Below are 23,562 nucleotides of genomic sequence, written 5' to 3'. Positions count from 1 at the left end.
TGATGGACTTCTATATAACAGACGTACAGCTGCTAAAAGATGAAAGGTGCAAATAAAAAACAGAAAACCCTGAGGTGTTTTTTTTTTTACCTGCAGAAGGTCAGACTTGCGGGATTTCCAGAGCATGGTGGTGGTGGTGACTCTCAGTCTGGTCGTCAGGCTGCAGCTGAGGGGTTAACGTGACGCGGTGGATGGAGAGGAGACGGGCTGAAGGTACAGAGAGGAGTGAGTTAGTTTGAGAGATGATGCAGGAGTTTGTATGGATGGCTGTTAAGGGGGAGGAGGTGGGGGGCACAAAGAGAAAGAGGGCGGGAGGTGACATGAGTCGCAGAGGGGGGAAATAAAAACTTTTTCACGGTTTGTTTATGCACTATAGGATCCGGAATAAAGGGGGAAATGGCTGGTGATCACCACAGGGCAAAGGATGTGAACAGAAACAGGGATTTTTTTCCTCCCTGTATGCAGCATTTCCAGTGTTGTTTTTTGTAAATATGTAAAATATGCATTTATCCAAACCTATGCAAAACAACAAACATTAACCACCATTCAATATATACATTTAGAGTAGTCAGTTTTATTTTTTCTCTTTAACAAAAGCACTGTATTAATAACTAAAATGTACAATTGTCAATCTGCATTTCTTTTTTATTCCTTTATCATCCAACATCCCACATAAAATTACCAAACTAGTTATTTTCCTAAATTTGAACAAAGGAAACTATAAAAGTGGATAGTTGCTTTGATTCAAATCAGGGAGCAAAACTAAAGGAAAACAATACAAGAAATTAAAATCACTGTTAAGTTTCACATTCCCATCTCTCTCTCCACAAGTACAGACATAGATAACAGCAGTGTGTCCTGAACTTCAAGGCACATTAGATCCAAAAAAGGCTCAGTGCGCCATCTAGTGGCAGCTCAGAGAAAATATGTCATGTCGAGTAACTACAGGAACAGTAATCCACCTCGACAGGAGCCTGCTGAGACATTTATTCTATTTTGACAAAACTGGGTAAATAGTAAAGTTGTTTTCAGGCCAGAGTAGTATACTTGCTATTTTATTCTTGGACTTAACTTACTTGAGACTTCAAATCCCCCCAAAATCTCAAGTTTTGACATGATAAAATCTCAAAACAATCAAAAAAAATTGGAATTATATGCATATAGGCAATAATTGCATTGCTTGAAACTTGCATTGATTATAACCTGATATGACCAAGTCTCAGTCATGTAAAAAATATAAAAACAAAATCATTCTTCTTGAATGGAAAATGCAGAAATTATGTTATTTTAAGGTCAGCATTTTAAGACCTTAAAGATTAATTCCTGACTCCTAGTTCACATTTAAAAAAAAAAATCAAATCTAATGCCACTAAAAACACACACACAGGAGAAGTTAACATTTACAGCTTCTAATAGAAAGAAATATTTCTAAAAAAGTACTTTTTTACTAAAAAGTGGTAGTGATATTAGTATTATAGTGAAAAAAACTAGGAGGTCATGTTGGATGAATGATTCAAACGCAGGAATTTCACCCAGAAGATGTTTTTATACTCGGACTTCTGTTGCTGTTTAGTTAGTGGCAGGCAACAAAACTATTAAACTTATTATTAGTAAGGTTTTGGAAAATATCCCTGTTTTGGGTTAAAATAAACCCTTTCATAACATTAACAATCTGTTACAATAGCTTTCTGGCTGAAAGCCTCCAAGGCTTCTCCTGTGTGCTCAAAAAACCCAACAATGAGTTAGTTTGTCTCTCTGTACTTTTAGACTCTGTGACTCTCCGCCCCTTGAGCCTGTTTGCTCCTACTGGAGATATTAATCTTTTTTTGAAAGTCACAAATGAACATGAGACTCGACCCAACTCACCGCGATAAAACTCGAAAAATGTTCAACTAGTTATTTCTAGTTGTTCAAAGCGACAAGAAAAAGGAAGACGCAAAAAAAATAACACATCCTGGTTGGTTTTCTAACAAAATAGCTCTTTATTAAAGACTTTAACATTTCACAATTGACATGTAAGAAAATGTATCTTTTCAGAGTACATATTCACATTACACTAAAGTATATTCATCATTTTGAGTGCCCTCCTTTTAGTCAATGTAACCTTATTTTTTAAAGATCAGCAGCACCATCTTTTCCTTACAATAAAGTTCGGAGCAACAGGTAATACATGATTCATGTCCGTATAAGTAATAAACACACATTTGGCTTCAGTAACGGCCCTTCTTTATTACCTCATTTTTTAAAATACCCTGTTAAAAGAGCACTTTCTCTGTCAGCAGCAGTTTGTTTTCACTTCACTTCCACAGACTTCTTCAGGTTTCTCATACACATCAAAGCTCCTTTACCATTTCTCATCACGTCTCCGATCTCCACTTTACAGACCGGGCACTGGTCGGCCACGGCGCACAGAGCCTCCTCTAGCGCCTCCTGTGTGTGCTGCTCAGGTAGTGCGCTACACTGACTCAGCATGCTGAGTGTGTGTTTGAGCCAACCTTCCTCTTTGACCAGGCCGGTGATCCAGGGCTGAGCGCGCACGCAGCCTCCCAGAGCCTGCAGACACAACCTCCAGAGCTCCGCGGCCTCGTCCCAGCTCTCCTCCCAGCTGGGGCTCACCTTCACCGGGCCGGGGCTGGAGCCAGAGTCCAGGGCGCTGCGGAGGAACCGGAGAGCTGTGGAGAAGAACCGCCTCTGGCTGGCTTCAATAGAGCCTGGAAAATAAAGTATGTGTCATTAGTAGAGCCTTATATTTTTTAACTCAAGCTGCCATTGTTTAAATCTAAAATATGCATGATTTAGGCACTACTAGAAACCCATTTCACAACACAGGGAGTCAACAGATTGATTGATTAATGCAGGTACAAAGAGGAAGACTCAGTCAATATGAGCTAAGTATTTTTTTAGATGATCAGATCAGAGAGATCAGTAATGTTTACATTCCCAAACTGTATCTCATGTACAGCAGCTTTTCTGCCCAACCAGGACTTTATTCACAGAAGACATTTGACATGTCACGGGAGGAAAAACACAGGTGTCAATAATCAGATTGAAAAAGGCTGAAATTCCATTTCAGTTTCAAGGTTTCTGGTGTTTTAAATGTTAGCTCACTGTCTCAGCTTACTGTGACATTTGAAGAGAACGGAGCCATTGTTAGTGTTATTGGTAACACCTGTGATTTTCCTGCTATGACATGTCAAAACGTCTGCTGTGGAAAAAAGCTTCTCTACTAAGCACTATGAATAAAAATAAAAATATAGGCACTAAGACAACACTGCAGTTTGTAGTACAGCACTGCAGAATGACTGTAGAATGTTAATACAGACAGGAAAAATTATACAAAATGAGTGTAATTGAAATAAGATCGTCCACACCAAGAACAACACTATACTAAACCAAGAATTATAAGGACAACTATGTTATTACACGAGTATTATAATACAGAGTTTAAACATGACACACTGTGAATAGATTTTGATCTTCTTTCAGTGTTTCTATCGTTCATGTTAACTATATATTAAAACATCTATTTATAGTTATCATTCTTTGTGTGGACTGGCCTTTAATGCTGAACACAACTGGAAAACAAGTTGAAGCAAGGGATTAACCAAAACCAAAGAACACATTTTCACCTGAAGGAGCTGATTTGAGTCTTCCAATCATCAGTCCCAACGTGCAGTAATTTGCTGCTAAGACCAGCAGGCGGGGTTTATGCACCAACACAGGAAGCGCTTCACTCAGAAGGGCTTCCAGCGTTCTGAAACATGGATCCTTCCTAAACAACCAAAAAGAAAAATGTCTTCATCATAACCTGAGCAGTGAAAGAAATGATATGCTAGTAGTGATAGATAATTCATTCTGCAGGCTTCAGGTGAGTATTCCAGGTAAACCAGCTACCTGACTCTCTCTGGCTCTGTGACGGTGAAGTTGAGGAGGGCTGAGCAGGCCGTCTCCATGCTGGGATCTCTGGCTGATGCTACCCCACTTTTCCCCTTGAGGGCGGTCCAACACTGCGACAAGAAGTCCACCAGCAGGGCCGGGGTGTCGAGGGTGAGCAGCACCTTCCTGGGTCCTTCCTCTGCAGACAGGTGGCACAGAGCTGGAAGGAGATACCTGAAGAGAAGGAAGAGGATGTAAAGAAGAGAAAGTACTATCAGATAACTGCACGTCTATGAAAATCTGAACTATGTGAGTGATTCCCTTAGATATAATCTTCACCTCAGAGGTTCCTTGCCCGTCCACGCCCCGCTCTCCTCTCTGACGGACATCTCGGACATCCAGTCAGAGAGACCCTGCTCTGGGCTCTCGCCCTGCAGGTGGCTCCGGGAGTAGCCGATCAGGAATGGCAGCAGTCTAGTCACTTCCTCCTTCAGACAGGAAGTCTCTTCAGCCAGCCATGAGCACAGAGAACGGAATGTGGCGAAAATAAACGGCTCACTGTAGCGACTTGGATCCACCTACAAGAACAGGAAGAGACACGGAAGATAGGGAGTCTTTTAAAAACATGCAGGCCTGAGCTATGAAGAGGTTTCATGTTTCATTAAGAACAGTTATTATTACAAAATGAAGGAAATTATTTTCTAAATGTTCATATAAATTATACAAAAAAAATTGTTTCACTCTGGCACGATACAAAATTATTTAAAACAAAGAATTTGTGCTATTGCTATTGTTCAAAACGTTCCTATTCTGCCAAAATATTTAATTCCTACAATGTTTTTCCCCTGCCAGCGCATCTTTGCTTGTTATTGTCTTATCAAAGGGAAAACCAGCCAAAAAATGTTTCTTTGGATTGCTTTCCTATTGCTACATTCTTGCATAATGAAACAATAAGAAACACAATAAAATATAACATTTGGTAAGAGTGAAGTGACTAATTTAAGCCCAAAAAAGCACTATGCAAGCATGTTTGTAAGTACAAAAGCAACTAAAACATGATTTCATTATCAATTTTTCCATTGTATTATTTCCTTGTTTAATTGTTTGGTTTTAAAAGCATCAAAACACAGTAAAAAAAGTCCATTATAATGTCAGTCTGTCCAAGGATATGTCATAAAGTGTCATGTTTTCCCAAATCAACAGTCCAAAAGTTAAAAATATTCTGTTAACTTTTGAATAAGACGGACAAAAACACAAAATATTTACATTTGAGAGACTGTAACTACTGGCTATTTTTTTTAATTTAGAAAATGACTTTTTCAAAAATGAATCCATTTAATCCTCTAACCTGCTGCAGGTGGTACATTACAGCAGAGAAGGCTTCCTCCAGCACACCGAGGACCTGCCTGCTCTGCTGCAGACTGAGAGAAGGGATGGAGCTCTGAGGAGGTGCAGTGGGCTGAGGCACTCCCACACAGCAGGCCTGCTCTATGGCTGCCTCCATGATCCGGTAGCAGCCTGGGGGATAATAAGTTATAAGAAGGGTTAAGATAAGGAAGGAGGTTAATCAGGTTAAATCTAATCTTTGTGACAATGGTTTTACAGGTTATTCAACATGTGTTAACAGATAGTAAAAACAGGTCCTCCATGTCCTCAGTATTGTTCCAGGGAATTCTCCCAGGACGGAGTCTAATCCTACAACTCAAGTTTTTAAGCCTGATGGAGATATTTGTTTGGAGACAAAATTCTTAAAATTTTTTAAAAAAGACTGTTTTAGGCAAAAAAATATAATTTGAAATGAAGCAATGTTAGATTTATTGACTTGAATTATATTCCTGGCATTGTAGGAAAACTCTGAAATTACTTATTTATCAATAAGCTATTTAAAATAAGCACACTACCTGTGAGTGTGTGCTGCAGCTCTGGACTCAGTTCGTTACCAGGCGGCTCCTCCAACCCCATCCTGACCTCCACGCAGGCCCGGTTCACCAGTAAGCAGCAGAACTTTGGCGGCCCCACCAGCTCCCACCCATCCAAATCCAGCAGACAAGCACTGAGGACCAGGATCGGCCCGATCTGTCTCGGCGTCAACTTAGCCTGTAACATGGGTCTTAAATCCCCCCACACACGGGTCACGACTCCCTTCAGCTCCCCACTCTCTACTGTCACTCCTACTGGCGGGAGAAACTGCCCCAACTGGGCACACATGTCCAGCTTTTTCTGGTCTGTGGCTTGACAGAAGTCTTTAGAGAGCCTGACGAGCAGAGTGAGGAGTTCTGTGCTGTGTTTACTCCACACTTTGTCCTTGGTTTTACCTGAGAGGAGGCAACCAAGCAAGGAAAGCCCCCTCTCGTGGCTGAGAGTCTGGTTTTGTTCCACTGCCTGACACAGAGCGGGAATGGCGCCCCTGCTCAGTAGCTGGTCGGGACCTCTGGGTAAAGCACACACAGCTGTGAGAACCTGGTAGCAGTCTGCAGCCATGGCCTCATCCAGCTTGGAGGAGGGGGAGGTGTGAGATGTTGGGACTCCGTTTGCGTCACTGCCATCATCACCCTTTTGCTTGCATGTCTTGCCCTCTCCTGCTGATTGTGCCACACTGTCAGATTCACTTTCTGTGTTTGAACTCTCTGCTGTCTTGGCTTTACAGTCTGGTTTCTGCCCCATCTCTTCACCTTGGTTCTGTTCCTTGGCTTCCTGCTTCTGCTGGTTCACAGGGCCGTTTGATAAAATGCCCAGCAGGAGCGGGATGGTGGTGAGGAGCTGGGGATGAGAGGCCATGTCGGGGTCTGTGCTCAGGGCAGCCAACAGAGCCGTACCCAGTGAGAGGAGTTCCTGTGGGGGTAAGCCGGAGTTCTCACTCCCTCTGACAGCTGTTACCAAAAGCCGAGCTGGAAGGTTTAAGCCCACGGCCTCGAAGATGCGCCTCAAGGTGGGTTTGTCAAGCTGGCTTGCTGGGCACAAGCGAGTTATCTGAAGATGGAAAGGAAAACAACATAATACACCCACCTGTCAGTGCTGAGATCTGATATGTGGTATCTATATATAGTTAATATCCATACATACACTCTGTTTTACATGGTTGCAGTAAAGATAATGCAGCACCTCTGCTATAAATCCTACCTCTGTGAAGGCTGTTATGTTCAGTTTATGTTAAAACCAGTTTTGGAGGTGTTGATTCAATTTGATGGCAGTTTTACAAGGTGTAATTTGTGATGCTGTAGAAATAAACCGCATTATACCGAGAGCTATATTCTTCCCCTCAATGTCAATAGGGTATATTAAAGACTTTATGCGTTTATTATGGAGGTTAATATTGGAATATTACAGTTCATGCAACTGTAGTTACTGACACTGGTTACTGGTTCTGGCTGCAACTAACAACTGCTGGTGACTGATGTGTTGATTATTTTGTAGACTCAATTACTAATAATATAGCCTAAAAAAAGAAAAAAGGAAAAGTCTCTACCTAATAGATACTCGTACAAGGTGATTTTCTTGGATTCCCAAATTATACTAATGAAAATATTTTCTACATGTCAGTAATAACATGTTTTAGTTTCCAAGCAAAGGGTCGACTTACTAACAATAGTAATGCTAAGGATAATTGAAAAAGAAAGAACTGTGCATTGACAGGTTGAAAGTTACTAAGTAATGTTACATTTACTCAAGTAGCGTACTTCAGTGTAATTTTGAGGTACTTGTACTTTACTTGAGTGTTTTCCTTTTATGCTACTTTATACTGTTGTTCTATTACATTTGAGTCAGAAATATTGTATTATCAGACAGCTATAGTTAATACTTACTTTTTATATCAAGGTTTTAGACACATAATACACTGTTACATTCCATGAAATATTATGCATCATGAATTGTTATAGATTAAACTACCCACAGTATAAAAAAGTAGATGTAGCAGTTCATTTTGACCAGCTACAACATAAAACGGTTGCCTACACAGTAATGCATGCATAATGTAATCCAATAATATAATGTCACACTGAGGGGGGTCACTCTGCTGCCTTTATCTTTAAGATAAGATAAGATAAGATAAGATAAGATAAGATAAGATAAGATTAGATAAGATATAACTTCATTTATCCCACAGTGGGGAAATTTAGTTGTCAGCTCAAGATACATAGATATAAGAACAGAATAAGAATATATGGTCTATGGTATAAAAAAATAAGACATATCCATACATTCTATACATACATTTCTGTTAGTTGGCATTATTATGAATATAAATTATTGTGTTGTTTGTTTTCCTGAGAGTACTTTGCATTTTACAGATATTGCACGTTGGAGAAAATATATTTTAGCATTTTAAATAGGTTAAATAAGTTGTTGCATGTAGTGGTATGAATATCAATGAAAAAATATATTTAAATATATGCAGAGATATGCACAGTATAGTATGGTATATGACGAATATAATACAGGGGGAAAAAAATACAAAGGCCTAATGTGGTCAGATGTAAACAGAGATAGTGCAAATAAATAAACCAGTTAAGTGACCTGGTGGTATAAACAGTGCTGTATTATGTGATGCTGCTGTAAAACAGTTGACTTTTTAAATACCTTTGATTGGCCGTAATTTAAGCAAGATTGCGCAAGATTTTGAATGGAATCACACAGGGGTATATTTACCCTGAGTTATTGCTATCTTTACTTAGCTAGTTAGCCAAGTAAGTTTGCTTAGTAAGTTCTTAGCTAGTGTTAGTAATAGTTAGCTTGCTTTCATTGATATTGCTCTCAAGTCAGATTGCCTGCTTATATTGCTCCAAATAATAATCAGCTAACCTGCATTGATATTGCTGCATGATATTGCTTGATAAATGTTTTAACATAATCCAATAAACAATAAACTGTCCTGTTTTCCATCCGTCATTATATTGTCCATCAGGCTTTCAAAGCTCACTTCCTCACCACAGTAACCCGATTCCCATTTACATCAAATGGATCAACATTTATTGTATATTACTTATCCGGGGCCGCGACCCGGCCCCGGATAAGCGGAAGAAAATGGATGGATGGATGGATGGATAATCCATAGTAACCTGCACTGATTTTCTTGATAATACTTTAAGATAATCTATAGTATTGATAGTGCTTTAATATTGTCCATAGTATTGATAGTGCTTAAATGTAATCCATAGAATTGATGCATTAAATAAGTTTAAGCATATGTGCTATATTGCTCATATCCAAGCTCATGTGCAGAATTGCTTTATCTGGCCAGTACTTTTCTACTTCTTCTTCATAACAGTTACTTCATGTTAGAATAGGTGGGACGGCGCGTATATAAGGGTTCAAGGGAGAGATAGACAGGGTTCTGTTCAGACTGTGACAGTGCTCCATACTCTGTATGATTACCAGGGCAAACTAATTCAGAACTCAGAGACTCTGTTGCACACTGACTCATTGTAATCAATAAAGTGGTGATCAACTGTGAACTGAGCTGCATCCTCATCATCCTTTCTCTCATCAAAGGACGTGCGTAGTGGGTGTGTGGATTGAGGTAATTCTCTTTTGTATTTATAGTTATGTGGGTCATGCTCTGTGTAAGTACATATAGCTGAGTTAAGTTAAGTACCTATTTAGGGAAGTCTGGAAAACATAGTAGATTGTTGGTACCCATAATTGTAGAATATTATTTAGACTCTGTTCTCCTCACACCTTCCTCCAACACTAGCCAAGTAAAAGATGATCATATTTCACCCACTGCTGTGTGCATCCTTATTTCATATTCACCACATACAAACACACAGCCAAAAAGGCACTTACCAGCAAAAGAGCAGCCAGTGTGTGGCTGTCATTTTGAGCCTGTCTGAGAGCATGGAGACACCTCTCCAACACCTCTCTCTGGGCATCAGTCAAGCCTCCTCCTGCATCCCCCTCTGAGCCTCCTCCACCTCCACCTTCACCTCCTCCCTGCTCCTCTTTTACAGGATCCTGGCTCCTGCTCACGACGGTTGTAACCTCGGCGCTGTCTGCCATTACGACCTTAGTTAACTGTGTAACCGAGAAAAGAATAACAAAGTAAGTGAGACGAAATCAAAATGAAAAGCATGTTATTGGCTCCACGCCGTTTAGAGAAACGACAGCAGCCTAATTTAATGATTTTCAGTTGAGTTGCTTGGTAACAGAAACTGTTAAACAACGGTTGGGAACAATCCGAACCGTTAAAATTAGAATTTCTAAACGTTTAGAAAATAACTTACTTATGTTGACAGCACGCGGGATAACAGCTCGTGAGCACTTTTTCCGGAAGCGAAATGTCAAAATAAAGCTGCAAGAAACCAATGAAAACCGTCCAAGAATCTCAAAGAACCAATCGCAAGACGGATAGTTGGAAGGCGGAGACGCCATTTTGGTCCGTGTTGTAAACGTCGGAGAAGCGAAGGGGAGTAACATTTAAGGTCATACGCGGGTTTTTTGGTTTTGTTTCCATGATTAAATATGCCACAAAATAACTAGAGGGCTGTAGGTTAACAGTTTATGTTGTAGCTGAATATGTTTGCCGTTGACAGCTGGTCGACAGGTGGCGCACGGCGGAAGCAGTAGGATTACTGTCTTCAGTTTAATTTAAGATGTAACACAGGCAAACTAACTTTGAAATAGCTGTCTGTGTAAAATATATTGTAGCCTTATTTTATTTGACAACACATTCCGTTAACTCGTTAAGGTTAATTTAAACTATTTTGCGTGTATTGGCCGCAAAATGTCCCAGTGGTTGTGTAAGCACTTTTTTTTGAAAATCCAGCGACCGGAAGCAGTATTTATCACTCATGCTGGCTTGACAGTGGTTTCACATCAGCTGTACATGCGAGAGGAATACTGACCTAATTAACTGTACAGGGGACAACAACAATAACGACGACACAACACATCACAGCGACCGACCGGAGTGAATGCCATTTAACTCGTAACTGTAAGTCCTTGTACACTTTTCTGTCTTTTTTATGGTGTAGCGCCAATTGCCATTGAAAACGCTCCGGAGCAATCTGTGTTCCTGCACTGTGTGTAGTGAAAGAGCGGTGCCAGCAGCTGTTAGCCTCAAGGTGCTTTAACCAGGAGTGATCCCGGATTATACAGGTGATATACCTTATGGTGTTCTGCCTCAGCCTTCATGTCTCCGTACTGGCACGTCCGTATTACTTGTAAAAACGAAACGGAGACAGTTACTAGGTACGGAATGTCATATTATTGTCCCAAGCGTCCCTCGTTTGTAATTCTGTGATAGTGCAGTGGACAACGCAGGCTGTGGCTACTGGCCATTATTAAATTATCTGACAGCTAAAAATATATTTTATTGTCTTGATTGAACCCTGACTGCTGTTTCCAGGCTAGAAAGACACATGCCCACCATTTTGAATGAAATGTCTCAGAGATATTATCTCAGCAGTGCGTTTACTCATGCAAATTCATTTGAATGACAGACCTTCATTCATGCAGTCAGTCGCTCATGCACTTATTTGCACTTTAATCAGTCAGTTAATCCCCACTCTGCAAGAATCAATTGTTCTTATAGAGTAGAGCTTAACCAACAATTATTTTCATCATTGATTTTTCTTTGTTTTATCAGTTACTCGAAAAAGTAAAATAGTTATAAGATCCTAACACAGGCCACCAGAGCTTTAATTCAAGGTCTTTGTGAGGATTTAACAAGCAATTTTTAGGTAGTAATGAATGGCTTTTATATTTATTATTGATACATAAATGTAATTATTGTAGGTTCTGTTGAGTCCTTATTGTCTCACATGGAAAAATTTGACTTGCAGCATGATAAAAACAGACTCCGCAATCCGTGAAGAGAATGAAAACATCAATTAGGAAAAGTGGCATCCTGTAGCAGTAGAATCAATACCTGAGAGTATAAATGAAAAAGGGACAGGTAAAACCAAGAAACAAGAACAAGTAAAAGCATTTAAGAACGGGCTTAGAAATGTTAATGTATATTGGCAACAATCCAGACAGTTTATACTTGCTTCCAGCAAGACAAAATAAATACAATAAATCAGAGAGAGTGACTAAAATACATATAGTTTTATTTTAAATAAAATAAAATAAAAACCTAAGTTCAAGGTGAAAAAACCTATAAGAAATTAGAGATAAATAGTGTTTGTCTATATACAGTCTGAGGTTTTACTCCATTGAATCATATGCTTATTGTGCATTTATTCATCTTCTTTTTAGCATGCTATCATATTCCTGTACACCGGGGTTTATGGTTTTGCTGTAAACTTGCATTGCATCCATTTAAATATTATCCTAGGATTAGAGCAGTTGTTGCTGTGAGGATGTTTCTGTAGTTGTCACAGCAAAATGTAAGGTTTATTATAATTTTGTTGATTTCTTTCAAGGACTCTGCCTGGGAGAAAAATAAAAACAACTTAATTTTCCTTCTCCGTAGCAGCCAGAAGAAACTGTGCGTGGGACTTGGTGTCATTACAGAGAAAGCGCCACCAACCTGTCTGCCTAGAAGCCAATACAGAGCTGACAAGCGTGCTATTGACTGCTGCAACTGAAAGAGAAGGAAGAAATAGCCAAAGAGAGAGAGAGAAAGAGAGAGAGTGAGTGAGAGAGAGAGAGAGAACTTGTCCTCGCCGGATATAAGGGGGTTTTTGGTCACAGAGATCATTGTTTTGCAGAAGATTCTCAAGGGAATAGGAGCTATTGAAATGTCCATAATGGCCGAGCTGTCATCAGCCCAGGTGACCGAGTGCACCTGACCATTACTGCTACTGCTGCTGCTGCTGCACACACTCAAAGTCACCACCAGCCTGTGGGCATTTGCTGCGCAGTAGGAAAAAAAAGCAAATCTACACTTGTAGATTGAGGAGGAAAAACGTGACTGAATCCCTGAAAATTATTATTTTTTTGGTCTGGATTATTTTACCTGGAGCTGTTTTTGTGGCTTACCTGGCAGAGGAAAAACAAGCGCAGGACGACTGATGACTGTTTGTGGATTTGGGATTTACTGAGCTGTTGATTATAGCTCAGAAGGAGGCTGCTAAGGCTGGTCCATGTGCAGGAATGCAGATTCACATATGGAGACACATCATACAGGTTTGTGTCATCAGTTCATGCTGCATGAGTGTGTGAGAGTTTATGATGTGCGCTTGGTGATTAAACCTTTGCTGTGTTTTCTATTACACTGCCATTGTAAAATGAATAATAGCAGCATAGCAGTTTTATTAGATATATAGTGGTAACACATGTTTTCAGCTTAGATAAAGTTATCTGCTGTATGAGAATCTTAAACTGTTACTGAAGTCATCTGCATGTCTTTAAATACTGACCCATGGAAATAAAGTACAATAATTCCAACCTTATGGATATATTGCATCTAGCTCACATACAGACTGTCTGCTCAGCAGATGCTTGTGAAAGCATGCTTGGTTCTTTTCTATATTACCCCATAGTAGTCTCCTCGTGGAACATTGTGGTGAAAAAGGCATGCTCACGTCTTGAACACAGTGTCCCAGGACTTGTGCTGTTCACTCCCCCCTTTTTTTCTTTTTTTTATACCATTCTGCTGGAAGAACTTCCATGAGAGTTAAGGAGGGGAAAAAGTGCAGTATAGCTCTTTTGCTCAGACTCAGAATCCATGCATTCCTCACCATGCCATAAGACTTCCTGAGGTGTTGCTTTAAGTGTAGATTTTACTTTTATACCTGAAGACAACAGCACAAGAACACGTTAACCATTCTCATGCAACAATCTGCATATTGCTCCTTCTTTGTGACTCACTCACTCAGGTAATTATTCTCCAGCATAAATTTATTATCATTACTAATTACTTTGTAATGAGAAACTTCCTCATAACATTTCCTGTAGGAAACGACATCAATGTTAGGAAGTTACCCCAGGAGCCTGGATTGTATGTGACTGTGTCTTGAGCATAATTTAACACTTGTCACATTTTTACAGTGCAGTTAAATTGGTTAAAGTACCTTTTTTTGTATTGTGACAGCACTTATATCCTGTGTGTCCTACTTTGGGCTGACTTGTAGACTTGACACGAAAACCAAATTTTGTTGGATGATATATTATGCCAGTGATATAATGATAATTTAATAGCTGAAGTCCATTGATATAGGTGTTTGAGACTGATACCTATTTTAGAGGGGATAAATTCACAGATATGGCAGCTGATATAGTAACTATTTGAGCTGGAATTAAAAAATATCTTTTCTATGTGGATTGTTCTCTGATTTTGCACTGATGTGACTGTGCAAAGGAACTCAGAAGGCTACTTACTTTAACAAAATTGCTTTATAAAATAATTGTTTATACATTATACATATAATGTGTTGCAGTGTCAGCCTATAAAGCAGAGAAAATGAACAATGAATAGAAATAAAATAAATGATAAGTAAACATCAATGACAGTAAAGTGTTGAATATTTAAATAAATGCGAAGAAATAGCTAATATCATTTTAAATCACCCCAAGCATCGTTTTCTGCATCATATATTGTATAAAAGTTTGCATATAGGACAATATCCACACCATACCGATAAATACTGATATGCCTTTGAAAGTTTGTACTTGAATGATAATGCTATATTGGCCTATCAAACGGCAATGAACTTTTAGCTGCCTGAGGCCCACCAGCAGTGACACAAATGGCAGACGAGAGGACAGGAACAAAATGTAAGAAAATGCAGAAACATTGCCCCCAAATCTTTATAATGGCAGGGGATACTCTGTTCTTCTGGCAGCATGTTTTGCAAATATGTTGGTGACATTCTTATGTAAACAAATACACATGACCTCGATAACTTTTTCTGAGCTTGATATCTCCATATTGTAATTGTTTTGACAGGCCTACTGACTCGTGTCCGATCCTTTTACTCAGAGTGACTTACAACAAGTGCCACAAAGAACTAGTTAGTAAGACCAGTGATGGATGCAAATGCATGATCAAACTGTACTTTAGTGTGATGGCTGCATAGGAGGGAGATAAGAGCTTAGCAGAGAGATATAAATGTTTATTTCTTTTGCAAACCCAAAGTGTTCTCAGATATTAAACACTACCTTTATTGTTATGAACATGCAGGCTTGTTAACAGGTTGTAAAACTAGACCACTAGACGCCAATGACTGAAAGGTTGCATGATTAAGATTGGTGAATAATGTTTGAAGACGTGTCTTTGGCTAAGACACGGAAATTCGACACCTGCCACTGAAGTATGCAAATGTTCTCATATCCTTCATTTCCTTTAACTTTTCCGTGTTGCTTCAACTAATGATGGAAAAGAAGGCGCTATTGTGAGTCTTTTTATACCTCCTTAAGAGTCACAGTCAAGAGGATATTAGCAGAATTGTTGCATAATGAAAAAGGCTACTTGTATTTGTTCAACTACACTCAATCAGGGGGCATCTCTTTTTTGTGTGTGTCGTAATTACAACAGAAGGCCTGAATTCTTACATAAGGTAGAAGATGTCCAGAGTTTTTTTCCAACAGACCACCACAGTCATTTATTATTTCCCTATTCCTCCGTTTTTGATTATAAAGTGTTTGCTATTACCCTCTTTTTAAAATCCATATCTGATGTTACATATATTATCCATGGTAGCAATTATTCTTGTGGTGTTTTTACTTTATAATTACTTGTTAATCACCTTACACGTACAATGCTTGTGCACGATGCATTTACACCACCTCAATTAGCACATACTCTATTATAATGACAGTTCTCTGCAGTAGTTAAACTATCACTTCACTGCAGTGTTTCCATTTTTTTCATTCCTGTGTGCATCAGTGTTGTATAAGCTTCTTGATGCCATAATTTCCCTCGGGATCATTGACTTATCTTTCTGTCGTAAAGGGAAATGAAAGTAAGGAACATTCCTGTTCTTTGATCCCTCTGTACACTATCTGTAGTTGAGGTGGTTGAATGTTATTTGCATAAACATTCGTTATCAAATCGATGTATTCTAGGTTGTTTGAATTCTTTTGAGTGCTTCTATAAAGAGCTGAGGCACTGTTGTCTGTATAATAAGAATAGAGAAAGAAGAAAACTTTAATATTTCACATCACAGGGAGCGATAATGGCTGAAATCACCATAATAAATATGAATATGGATATTTTCCTAATAAATTTGTTGATTTTTTTTTTCTTAACATCAGACAAAACTCCTCAGTAAGCCATCAGTAACTAATTTCGTTTATTTTAATTAATTCTGCATGCAATTTATTAATTTTGACAGCAGAATTTAGTATTCAAGGATATAATTCCACTTAAGTTATATTGATTGCTCAGCCTTATTTGGCCACGTTTGTTCATTCTGATATGAATTAAATAAGCCACGTGTTTAATGATTTTCTTTCTCTTTCCTGCAGTGTAGTGTTTGAGCAGCTGAGCCTGTGCAGGCCCAGGAGACGGCCATGTTGGATCTCTTCCTCAGAGTGCTGGTGTTGACCCGTCTTCACCCGTCGCCTCACAGCGCCTGCCTGCCAACATAATTCCTCTCCCTCTCTCTTCCCACATCTCTTTCTTCCACCGGCTTGGCGGGAGAAAGGTAAATATAGCGTGTTTTACAGGTTGCTACTGCTGCTGCTGCTGTTTTTTGAGCACAGGTTTGAGTAAACCATCTGTAGATTCAGTTGGTTAAGTAGACTGACAGCTGTTATTTCTGGATGTTTGAAACCGATCAAATTGGAGTGGTTAATGAGATGCTGAGGTGACATGAAAAATAACAACTCTGAAGCTCACTTACTTGCTAGAGGTGGGGGGGAAAAATCGATACAGCATAGTATCGCGATATTTTGCATTGCAATATTATACCGATTCATGGCTGCCAAGTATCGATAGTTAGTGTCTGACAGCAGGCGAGCTGTCAGTATTTTCGACGTTTTCTTTCTGGAAGCCGTATCGGGCTCACTTTTAGGAATATACTGGAGATAATTGTTGAAAATAACACTGCAAAGTTAAGCTTTTTAAAATTCAGAGCAGTGAAGCCTAAATTTGAGGAAAGTTTGAGAAAACGCTGCAGTTGTTGTCATCCATACATGTTTAACATCAGTTCAATTCAGTGTGACTGAATACTTTGTTGGTCAGTCTGGGTTTGACTCTCAATGTGGAGAAATAAAAAGACTGAACTGAAATGAATAGACTGAAAATTTTCTCTTATTTGACAAAATAATTCTTGATTGAATTTAATTTTGGGGACACAAAATGCAGTTCAACAGTTAAAACACAATATATTGTATCACAATACTCACCGTATTGCAAAACGATTAAAATCGCAATAATATCGTATCGTGACTCAAGTATCGGGATAAAATGTATTCTGGAGCCTCTGCTGATTCACACCTCTATTATTTACACACGTCATCTTGTTCATAACGTCTGTTAGAAATGTAGTGTAAAAAAAGACATGTTGTGGTTTTAAAGGGGGTTGTGTCCTGGACTCTTGGATTCTGTTACTTTTGGACAGAATCAGGCTCACTGTTTACCTTTGTTTACCCTTGTATCCACTTTTTGGGCCATGCTACGCTAATCGGCTGCTGGCTCTAGCTTCACAATTAGAATACAGACACTACAGTGGTATCGATCTTCTTCTTACAAAGGAATTCCACACTTAGGTGTGCCACTTCTGTTGAAGTCCTAACAGTTCTGTTTCCTTTTTCTAGGTCCTTGGTCCTTGTGGAAAATGTCCTATGCACACCACAAGCTGCTCACCTGGAGCTTACCTCACCTTCTCTTCCTTCCGCTGACCTACCTCTTGCTCTTGGCCTCTCCCACAGGTAAAACAAACCCAAAGTCACCCTAAACCCAACTGACAGAGCCACATTTGTTGACAGAGAACTAATAAGACAACTAACATCTGTGCTCCATCTTAGCACTCATCTTAGCAGTTTATTCACACGCCTCTGATTACTCAGGGTGGGTCTTCATCCTGCCTGGAAGCATATTATGATACTTGGATTGATTTAGGCTGTTAGTTGCTGTTTACTGTCCTTCTAAACTGAGGCGGGGAGATAGAGGGCTGTTGGCACCCCTGCTGTGTGTGTATGTGTGCCTTCTTTCTGATGCCACTCCGCTCAGTGGGTTACAATGTGAAACAGGACAATAGAGGCTCTGTGAGTGGACATTTTGTATGTGTGTGTGTGTGTGTTGAGGGGTGGGGGACAGAAGAAGAGTGGACAAGGGGTGGGGTGACGAAACACAGGCCAAAGGGTCCTTTCTCAAACAAACTATAGTGCTTTTGTGTGTGTTTTTGTGTGGTAAGACCTGTATTTTTCCAGACTTGAGTTACACCGACATCCCATAAAGTCAGCCTTCTTGTTGCCATGGTAGCAACAGTTACGGGTCTGAGATGGTGTGATGAACTGCATTTATTCCGTTTTTAGTTTTTCTTTTGGAGCTTGTTGGCGGCCTTGCCATCAGCAGAAAAAGCTCTTCACTGAATAACCCAATCTTCTCTTACATTTAAAAAAAAAATATTGGTGCTACCTGTGTTAAAGAACCACCTGTGTCAGAAGTCCCTGTTTTAGAATGGGAGTTGAACAGACATTAACTGTTTGTTGTGCTCGTTGAAATAGTACAAAACAAAAATGGGGATTGTTGTTAGTTGGGTGACAACACCTATAGTGGGGCCAAAGTGTGTTGCATTCAGTGTCATTGTTTGGAGACTGACGGCTCGTTAGTGGCGGGGAATGAGGCAGAGGAATTGAACAATCTGATAAAAGGCACATTTTCTTTAACCAGTGTAGCATGAAAGAATGATGCAATGTAGCAAGCTACTATTTGTGTACAGGTGCATCTCAATTAATTAGAATATCATAGAAGAGTTTATTTATGTCAGTAATTCAATTCAAAAAGTGGGAATAACACATTATATAGATCCATTACACACAGAATGAAACATTTCATGTCTTAATTTATTTAATTTCTTCTAATTATAATAATTATTGCTTACATTTAATGAAGACCTAAAATGTAGTGTCGCAAAAAAATTAATATTACAAAAGACCAATTTTAAAAAGTATGTTTATTATGGAAATGTTGGCCTCTGAAAAGTATGTCCATCTATATGACTCAATGCTTGGTTGGAGCTATTTGACTTGAACTACTGGAGAATGACTTTTCCATCATATTCTAATTTATTGAGGTGCACCTGTATTTATATTCTGTTATGATCTCTCTTTGTAGTATTTTATATTGTTAGTGGCGGAGTCCGCCATTCCTGTGTAAGATTCACATTGACAACCTACTCACTGAGATTCACAGGAAACCGTGTAGATTGTAATCTAGTGTTGCTGTTTGTACCAGCCTAAGTGTCTAATGTTCACCTGACTACAGCTGTATCAGAGCTGTGTCGAGTCATTGCTAATGCAAATACAACGTTCTTTAATGCTGCTGCTTTAGAAGCATTCAACTGGCGAAACACACGGTTACTTTGTGAAGCACTCTAAGGAAACCTAATGTACAGTCATGGAAAAAATGATTAGACCCCCCTTGTTTTCTTCAATTTCTTGTTCATTTTAATGCCTGGTACAACTAAAGGTACATTTCTTTGGACAAATATAATGATAACAACAAAAATAGCTCACAAGAGTTCAATTTAAGAGCTGATATGTAGACATTTTCTATGGTTTTCTTGATAATAACCAAACTCATCTGGAAAACCATGGAAAATGGCTAGTAGCAGGCATTAAACTGAACAAGAAATTGAAGAAAACAAGGGTCGTTTAATAATTTTTCCATAGTATTTATCACTGAATCTTTCTGCAATAACCACCATTTTGGTTATCTTTTTTAACAGCAGATCAGAATTAGACATTGCATGGAATTATTAAACAAGAAGGTGCATCTACGGTGAGCTGTAATATGAGTTGTAGGCTCCAACTTCTCAGGAACTCTTTCTACCGGTCCTTTCTGTTGTTATATGTGGGAAAACTACTTGAACCGTGTGCAGAACTCAGATCAAATTTGCTCACGGAACAATGGGGAAAAGGCAGATTATTGACTGACTGTCTTGCTCAAAGAATGCAAATTTGTTTGGCTTCACTGTAAACAGATGCATCAGTTTCCCCTTTGTTGTAGTTTCAACAAAGAGCTACTCAAGAAGGGATTGCTGACCCCAGAGGTCTTTACAGAAGGTTTTGAGCGTCTAATGGAGACCAACTAAAACAGAAATATTTTTTACATTTATATGGGATCTGGGATATTAACATCGACTCAACCAAAGCATGTAAACATAAAAATAGGACTATGTCTAGTAGAAATAACTATAAGAAAAACTGCAGAAAAAACAATTAATTTATAGCATCTTTCCAAATGTAGCAGAGAATATTGGTCAAAGGGGTTACTTATAAAGGACTCAATGGATCATTACATGTTTGTGTAAACTCTAGATTTGATCAGCTCGAATGTGTCAGTGTTCAGAACTGTGAGACAAAAATAAAACTGCGCTTGGTTCTTTTTCATCTCAACTGCAGTTTTCTTAATTCAGTGACTCAGCAGTTTACCTTTGTCCTGCACTGTTATTCACGACTAGTTTGGCTCCTGTGTCTGTGTGCTCATTCATTTAAGTCGAGGAGAAACAGAACCTCCCATTTCTCCCTGTTGTTGCTTATACAGTCTGTGGTATTTTATAGCCTGTGCTATTTTATTGTACCTGGACAATAGATGGATTGAATCAAACTCATTTGACACTGCTAAAGCTTGAATAAAAATAGCTTTAACAATGCTTTTGAAGTGAGTATCACACACACACACACACACACACATAGGGGCAGCTAGCTGTACCAGCTCACTGATATGAGTCTGATATGGTCTGGCTCAGAGGGTGGAGTTTCGTGCATACTGCACACTGTGCTTTGCGTTTTAATCAGTGTCTTGTTTTGTCAAGGAAAAGCCTCACTTCCTCTCTCTGCTCTCTGCTGACTTGGCCGACTGCTCAAATTGCAGTTGCATGTCGGCTTTTCTGAGAAATGTTCAGTCAAAGCCTAATCTGTGAAAAGTCTCACTGTGGGTTTCACTTTGCCCCTTTGCCTTTGACAATGCCAAGACTACCTAACAATGCCCTGATTGATGTAAACAAGGGAAATCTTGAAAAGCCTGGGAAGCAATGCCCGCTGGTGGATCCATGATGACGCCTTTGGCAGATCCTTTTGATCATACTACACACGACACAAAACTCTGGATTTTCTCTGCCAGGAAACCACAGAATAACCTTCAACTGTTATCTGCCCTTTCACCCCTAATTCATTACCAACCTCCATCATTTTCTCACAACTAGGCCCAAAGAGTATTGATTCATCACTGTGACTTGTAGTTTTCTATCCTCAGTTCACTACATCATTGTCTTCTCCTTCCTTTTACCCAGGTGTGTCAGCAAATCTCTGCCGGGTGACCGGTGGGGTGTTGGGGATCCACTGGAGCAGCACCATCAGCTTGGGTTGGCACTCTCTGGCAAAAGGGATTGGCGGGGCGACATGTTGGCAGTCCTGCTGTTTGAATCCGAGCTGCAATGCCGCGTGGAGCAACGGTGGGCAATGTGTGCTTCTTGGCTGCTCGCGGAAGAGGGGCTGCTCCATCGACACTCTGCCCCAACCGCACAAGGAGTCCCTCGGCCTCCTTCAGCTGCTCTCAAAGGTATAGAGAGCAGATGAAACACATCTGGACTTATTTCAATTACCAAATGTTTTAATTGATTTAGATGGTTCTGTCATCAATGCTAACAGGAAAAAAAAAATCATGCGATCAGATCCAATCTGTGTCGCCACAAATCAGTGATTCTGTTTTCAGTTACCTTTATATACACTCTGAACCTCAAGCAGGTTCAGAATATATTTTGTTACTGTCACATTTTACTTACTGTAGCCTCATTTTACACTGCAATATAAAAGTCCTCCACCTCTATGGAAATGGCACAATCACGGCTAAAAAAGGGAGAGCAAAAGAATGTGTCTTCTGTGAAGTCTAATCATAAAAAATCTGATAATATTTGTTTTTACACTCCCGTTCTGACTATAATAAATAGTATAGTAGATTCTGGTGATTCAAACCAACCTGTGGGTTGTGGAGTCACAGTAAATATCTGAATTTTTGTTTTTTCATTATTCATTTATTAAATATAAAATATATCCAGATTTATCTGAATAAACATCATGCCAATGACTTACATGCTGTGACATACACGGGAACTGGTATCGTAATTGCAGTGTGTGTGCGTGTGTCTGTGTGTGTGTCTGTGGTCATTTATAAAACATTTTCTTGTCTGTAACTTTACTTTAAGAGTCCCATTATCGGAGCAAGACGTAAAAGAACTCGACGAAGCAACATATCGCACAAAGGACAGCTTACCAGAACGGTAACTTCACAGAATGATGTTTGCATTGTTTGCTTGAAGCAGATGCTGTTAGTTAGTCAGCCTGCTGTCTAATATAAGTTGGCCAATACTTTTCACCTTTCTTAAATACTTTACACATCCATTCTTGAAATCCCACTAGTCAGACAGGAGTGTAGTGGTAGATTTGAGGTGTATACAATACTGTACTGTAAATAAAGTGCGCTTCAGGAGATTCTTTTACTGGTTTATAAATCTCTTAATGGTCTTGGTCCAGCCTATTTATCTGATTTACTTTTATCTTATGAACCCTCAAGGACCCTCAGGTCTTCTGGGAGTGGCCTTTTAATAATACCAAAAGTTAGAACGAAAGCCCCATGGTAAGGTGTCGTTTTCTCACTGTGGTCCACATTTGTGGAACAGCCTCCTGAAGACCTGAGGGCATCAGAGACTGTTCATATTTTTAAGCGCAAACTTAAGACTTAACTTTTTAATTTGGCTTTACTTTTTAATTATTTACTATTATTTATTTTTATTTTAATATTTTTTTATCTTCATTACTTTTATTGTTATTAATATTATTTTTTATTTACTTTTGTTTTTATTTTATCTTACCTTATTTTATTTTTACTTATTTTATCTAATTAATTTCTAACCTGCCTCCAGTGTTTTCAAACTGCTCAACATTGAGATGACGCTTCCTCAGTTTGTGCTTTGTTTATAATGGGATTGGTTGGATGGAGGTTCAGGGGTGGAGAATTGAGGTTAGGCGGAGGGTGTTTGCTTGTTTTTATGCTTTATTATTTTTATTTTCCTTTTTTATGTGAAGCACTTTGTGTTACATTTCTATTGTGTGAAAAGTGCTATACAAATAAAGTTTGATTGATTGATTGATAAATGAACCTGCTTGAAATCTGCACTTGTTATGAGTTTGTCACATAATTAAAATCTACAATCTCTAACTGCTTCTACAGGATAGTCCCAAACTGGAATCGGCTCACCCAACCCCAACAGGAGCCAGCGCCATCACACTTCTTCAAATAGCCCCAAAGAACCTGAGCCAGTCAGCTAATTGGAGTGCAGACGTCGCTCCCGCTCCATCACAGCAGAACTCAACGGACACCGTCGATACTGCTGAGTCTTCCAATAGCAGTGATGTCAGCACGCCTACAACCCCTGCAACTGTTATCAACACGACCCCAACGCAGGCTGGTAAGGAAGCTATCTGTCAGCGATCACCTATTTTCAGCTCGCTCTGTAATACGTCTTGTCTTCATTTATTAATTATGAATCACTAAATAATGTAGCAGAACTGCAGCCTCGGAGGAAGATTTCACACGACTCTCTCTCTCTCAGACCCTTTCTCTGCTAGAGTTGG

General features: G+C 39.3%; 2 protein-coding genes across 3 annotated transcripts in view; one reads left to right on the top strand and one right to left on the bottom strand.

Annotated features, from left to right (window-relative positions):
* Positions 1-1,958: 1,958 nt before the first annotated feature.
* Positions 1,959-10,141, bottom strand: ncdn (neurochondrin). Of its 2 annotated transcripts, XM_059349462.1 has the most exons (8): positions 10,098-10,141; positions 9,661-9,888; positions 5,778-6,846; positions 5,225-5,394; positions 4,216-4,454; positions 3,895-4,110; positions 3,630-3,772; positions 1,959-2,711 (listed from the first exon to the last, which is right to left on the bottom strand). In XM_059349462.1, exons 2-8 carry the CDS (start codon positions 9,871-9,873, stop codon positions 2,293-2,295), a joined length of 2,469 nt encoding a protein of 822 aa, XP_059205445.1. In that variant the 5' UTR covers positions 9,874-9,888; positions 10,098-10,141; the 3' UTR covers positions 1,959-2,292. The 2 variants fall into 2 exon arrangements, with proteins under 2 accessions (XP_059205445.1, XP_059205444.1); XM_059349461.1 differs by lacking the exon at positions 10,098-10,141 and having other exon boundaries at positions 9,661-10,067.
* Positions 10,142-10,314: 173 nt separating this feature from the next.
* kiaa0319l (KIAA0319-like ortholog) overlaps positions 10,315-23,562 on the top strand; it is a 33,827-nt gene continuing 20,579 nt past the window's right edge. Inside the window, exons 1-7 of the mRNA XM_059349460.1 lie at positions 10,315-10,807; positions 12,290-12,945; positions 16,228-16,406; positions 17,521-17,634; positions 21,222-21,490; positions 22,134-22,208; positions 23,159-23,396. Coding sequence (XP_059205443.1) covers positions 17,541-17,634; positions 21,222-21,490; positions 22,134-22,208; positions 23,159-23,396 — 676 coding nt within the window. The 5' untranslated portion in view covers positions 10,315-10,807; positions 12,290-12,945; positions 16,228-16,406; positions 17,521-17,540. The remainder of the gene's footprint in view (positions 10,808-12,289; positions 12,946-16,227; positions 16,407-17,520; positions 17,635-21,221; positions 21,491-22,133; positions 22,209-23,158; positions 23,397-23,562) is intronic.

Source organism: Centropristis striata, chromosome 14 (assembly GCF_030273125.1).
Source record: "Centropristis striata isolate RG_2023a ecotype Rhode Island chromosome 14, C.striata_1.0, whole genome shotgun sequence".
Lineage (NCBI taxonomy): Eukaryota > Metazoa > Chordata > Actinopteri > Perciformes > Serranidae > Centropristis > Centropristis striata.
Note: the sequence above shows the minus strand (reverse complement) of the source record. Positions and strands in the feature narration are given on the sequence as shown.

Excerpts from the sequence above, each read along its gene's own strand:
- ncdn (XM_059349462.1), bottom strand. The coding sequence starts at position 9,873 with ATGGCAGACAGCGCCGAGGTTACAACCGTCGTGAGCAGGAGCCAGGAT. Across the intron at positions 4,455-5,224 it reads TAATGTACCACCTGCAGCAG|GTGGATCCAAGTCGCTACAG; the intron begins GTTAGAGGATTA and ends CTGTTCTTGTAG. Across the intron at positions 3,773-3,894 it reads ACAGAGCCAGAGAGAGTCAG|GAAGGATCCATGTTTCAGAA; the intron begins GTAGCTGGTTTA and ends TTGGTTGTTTAG.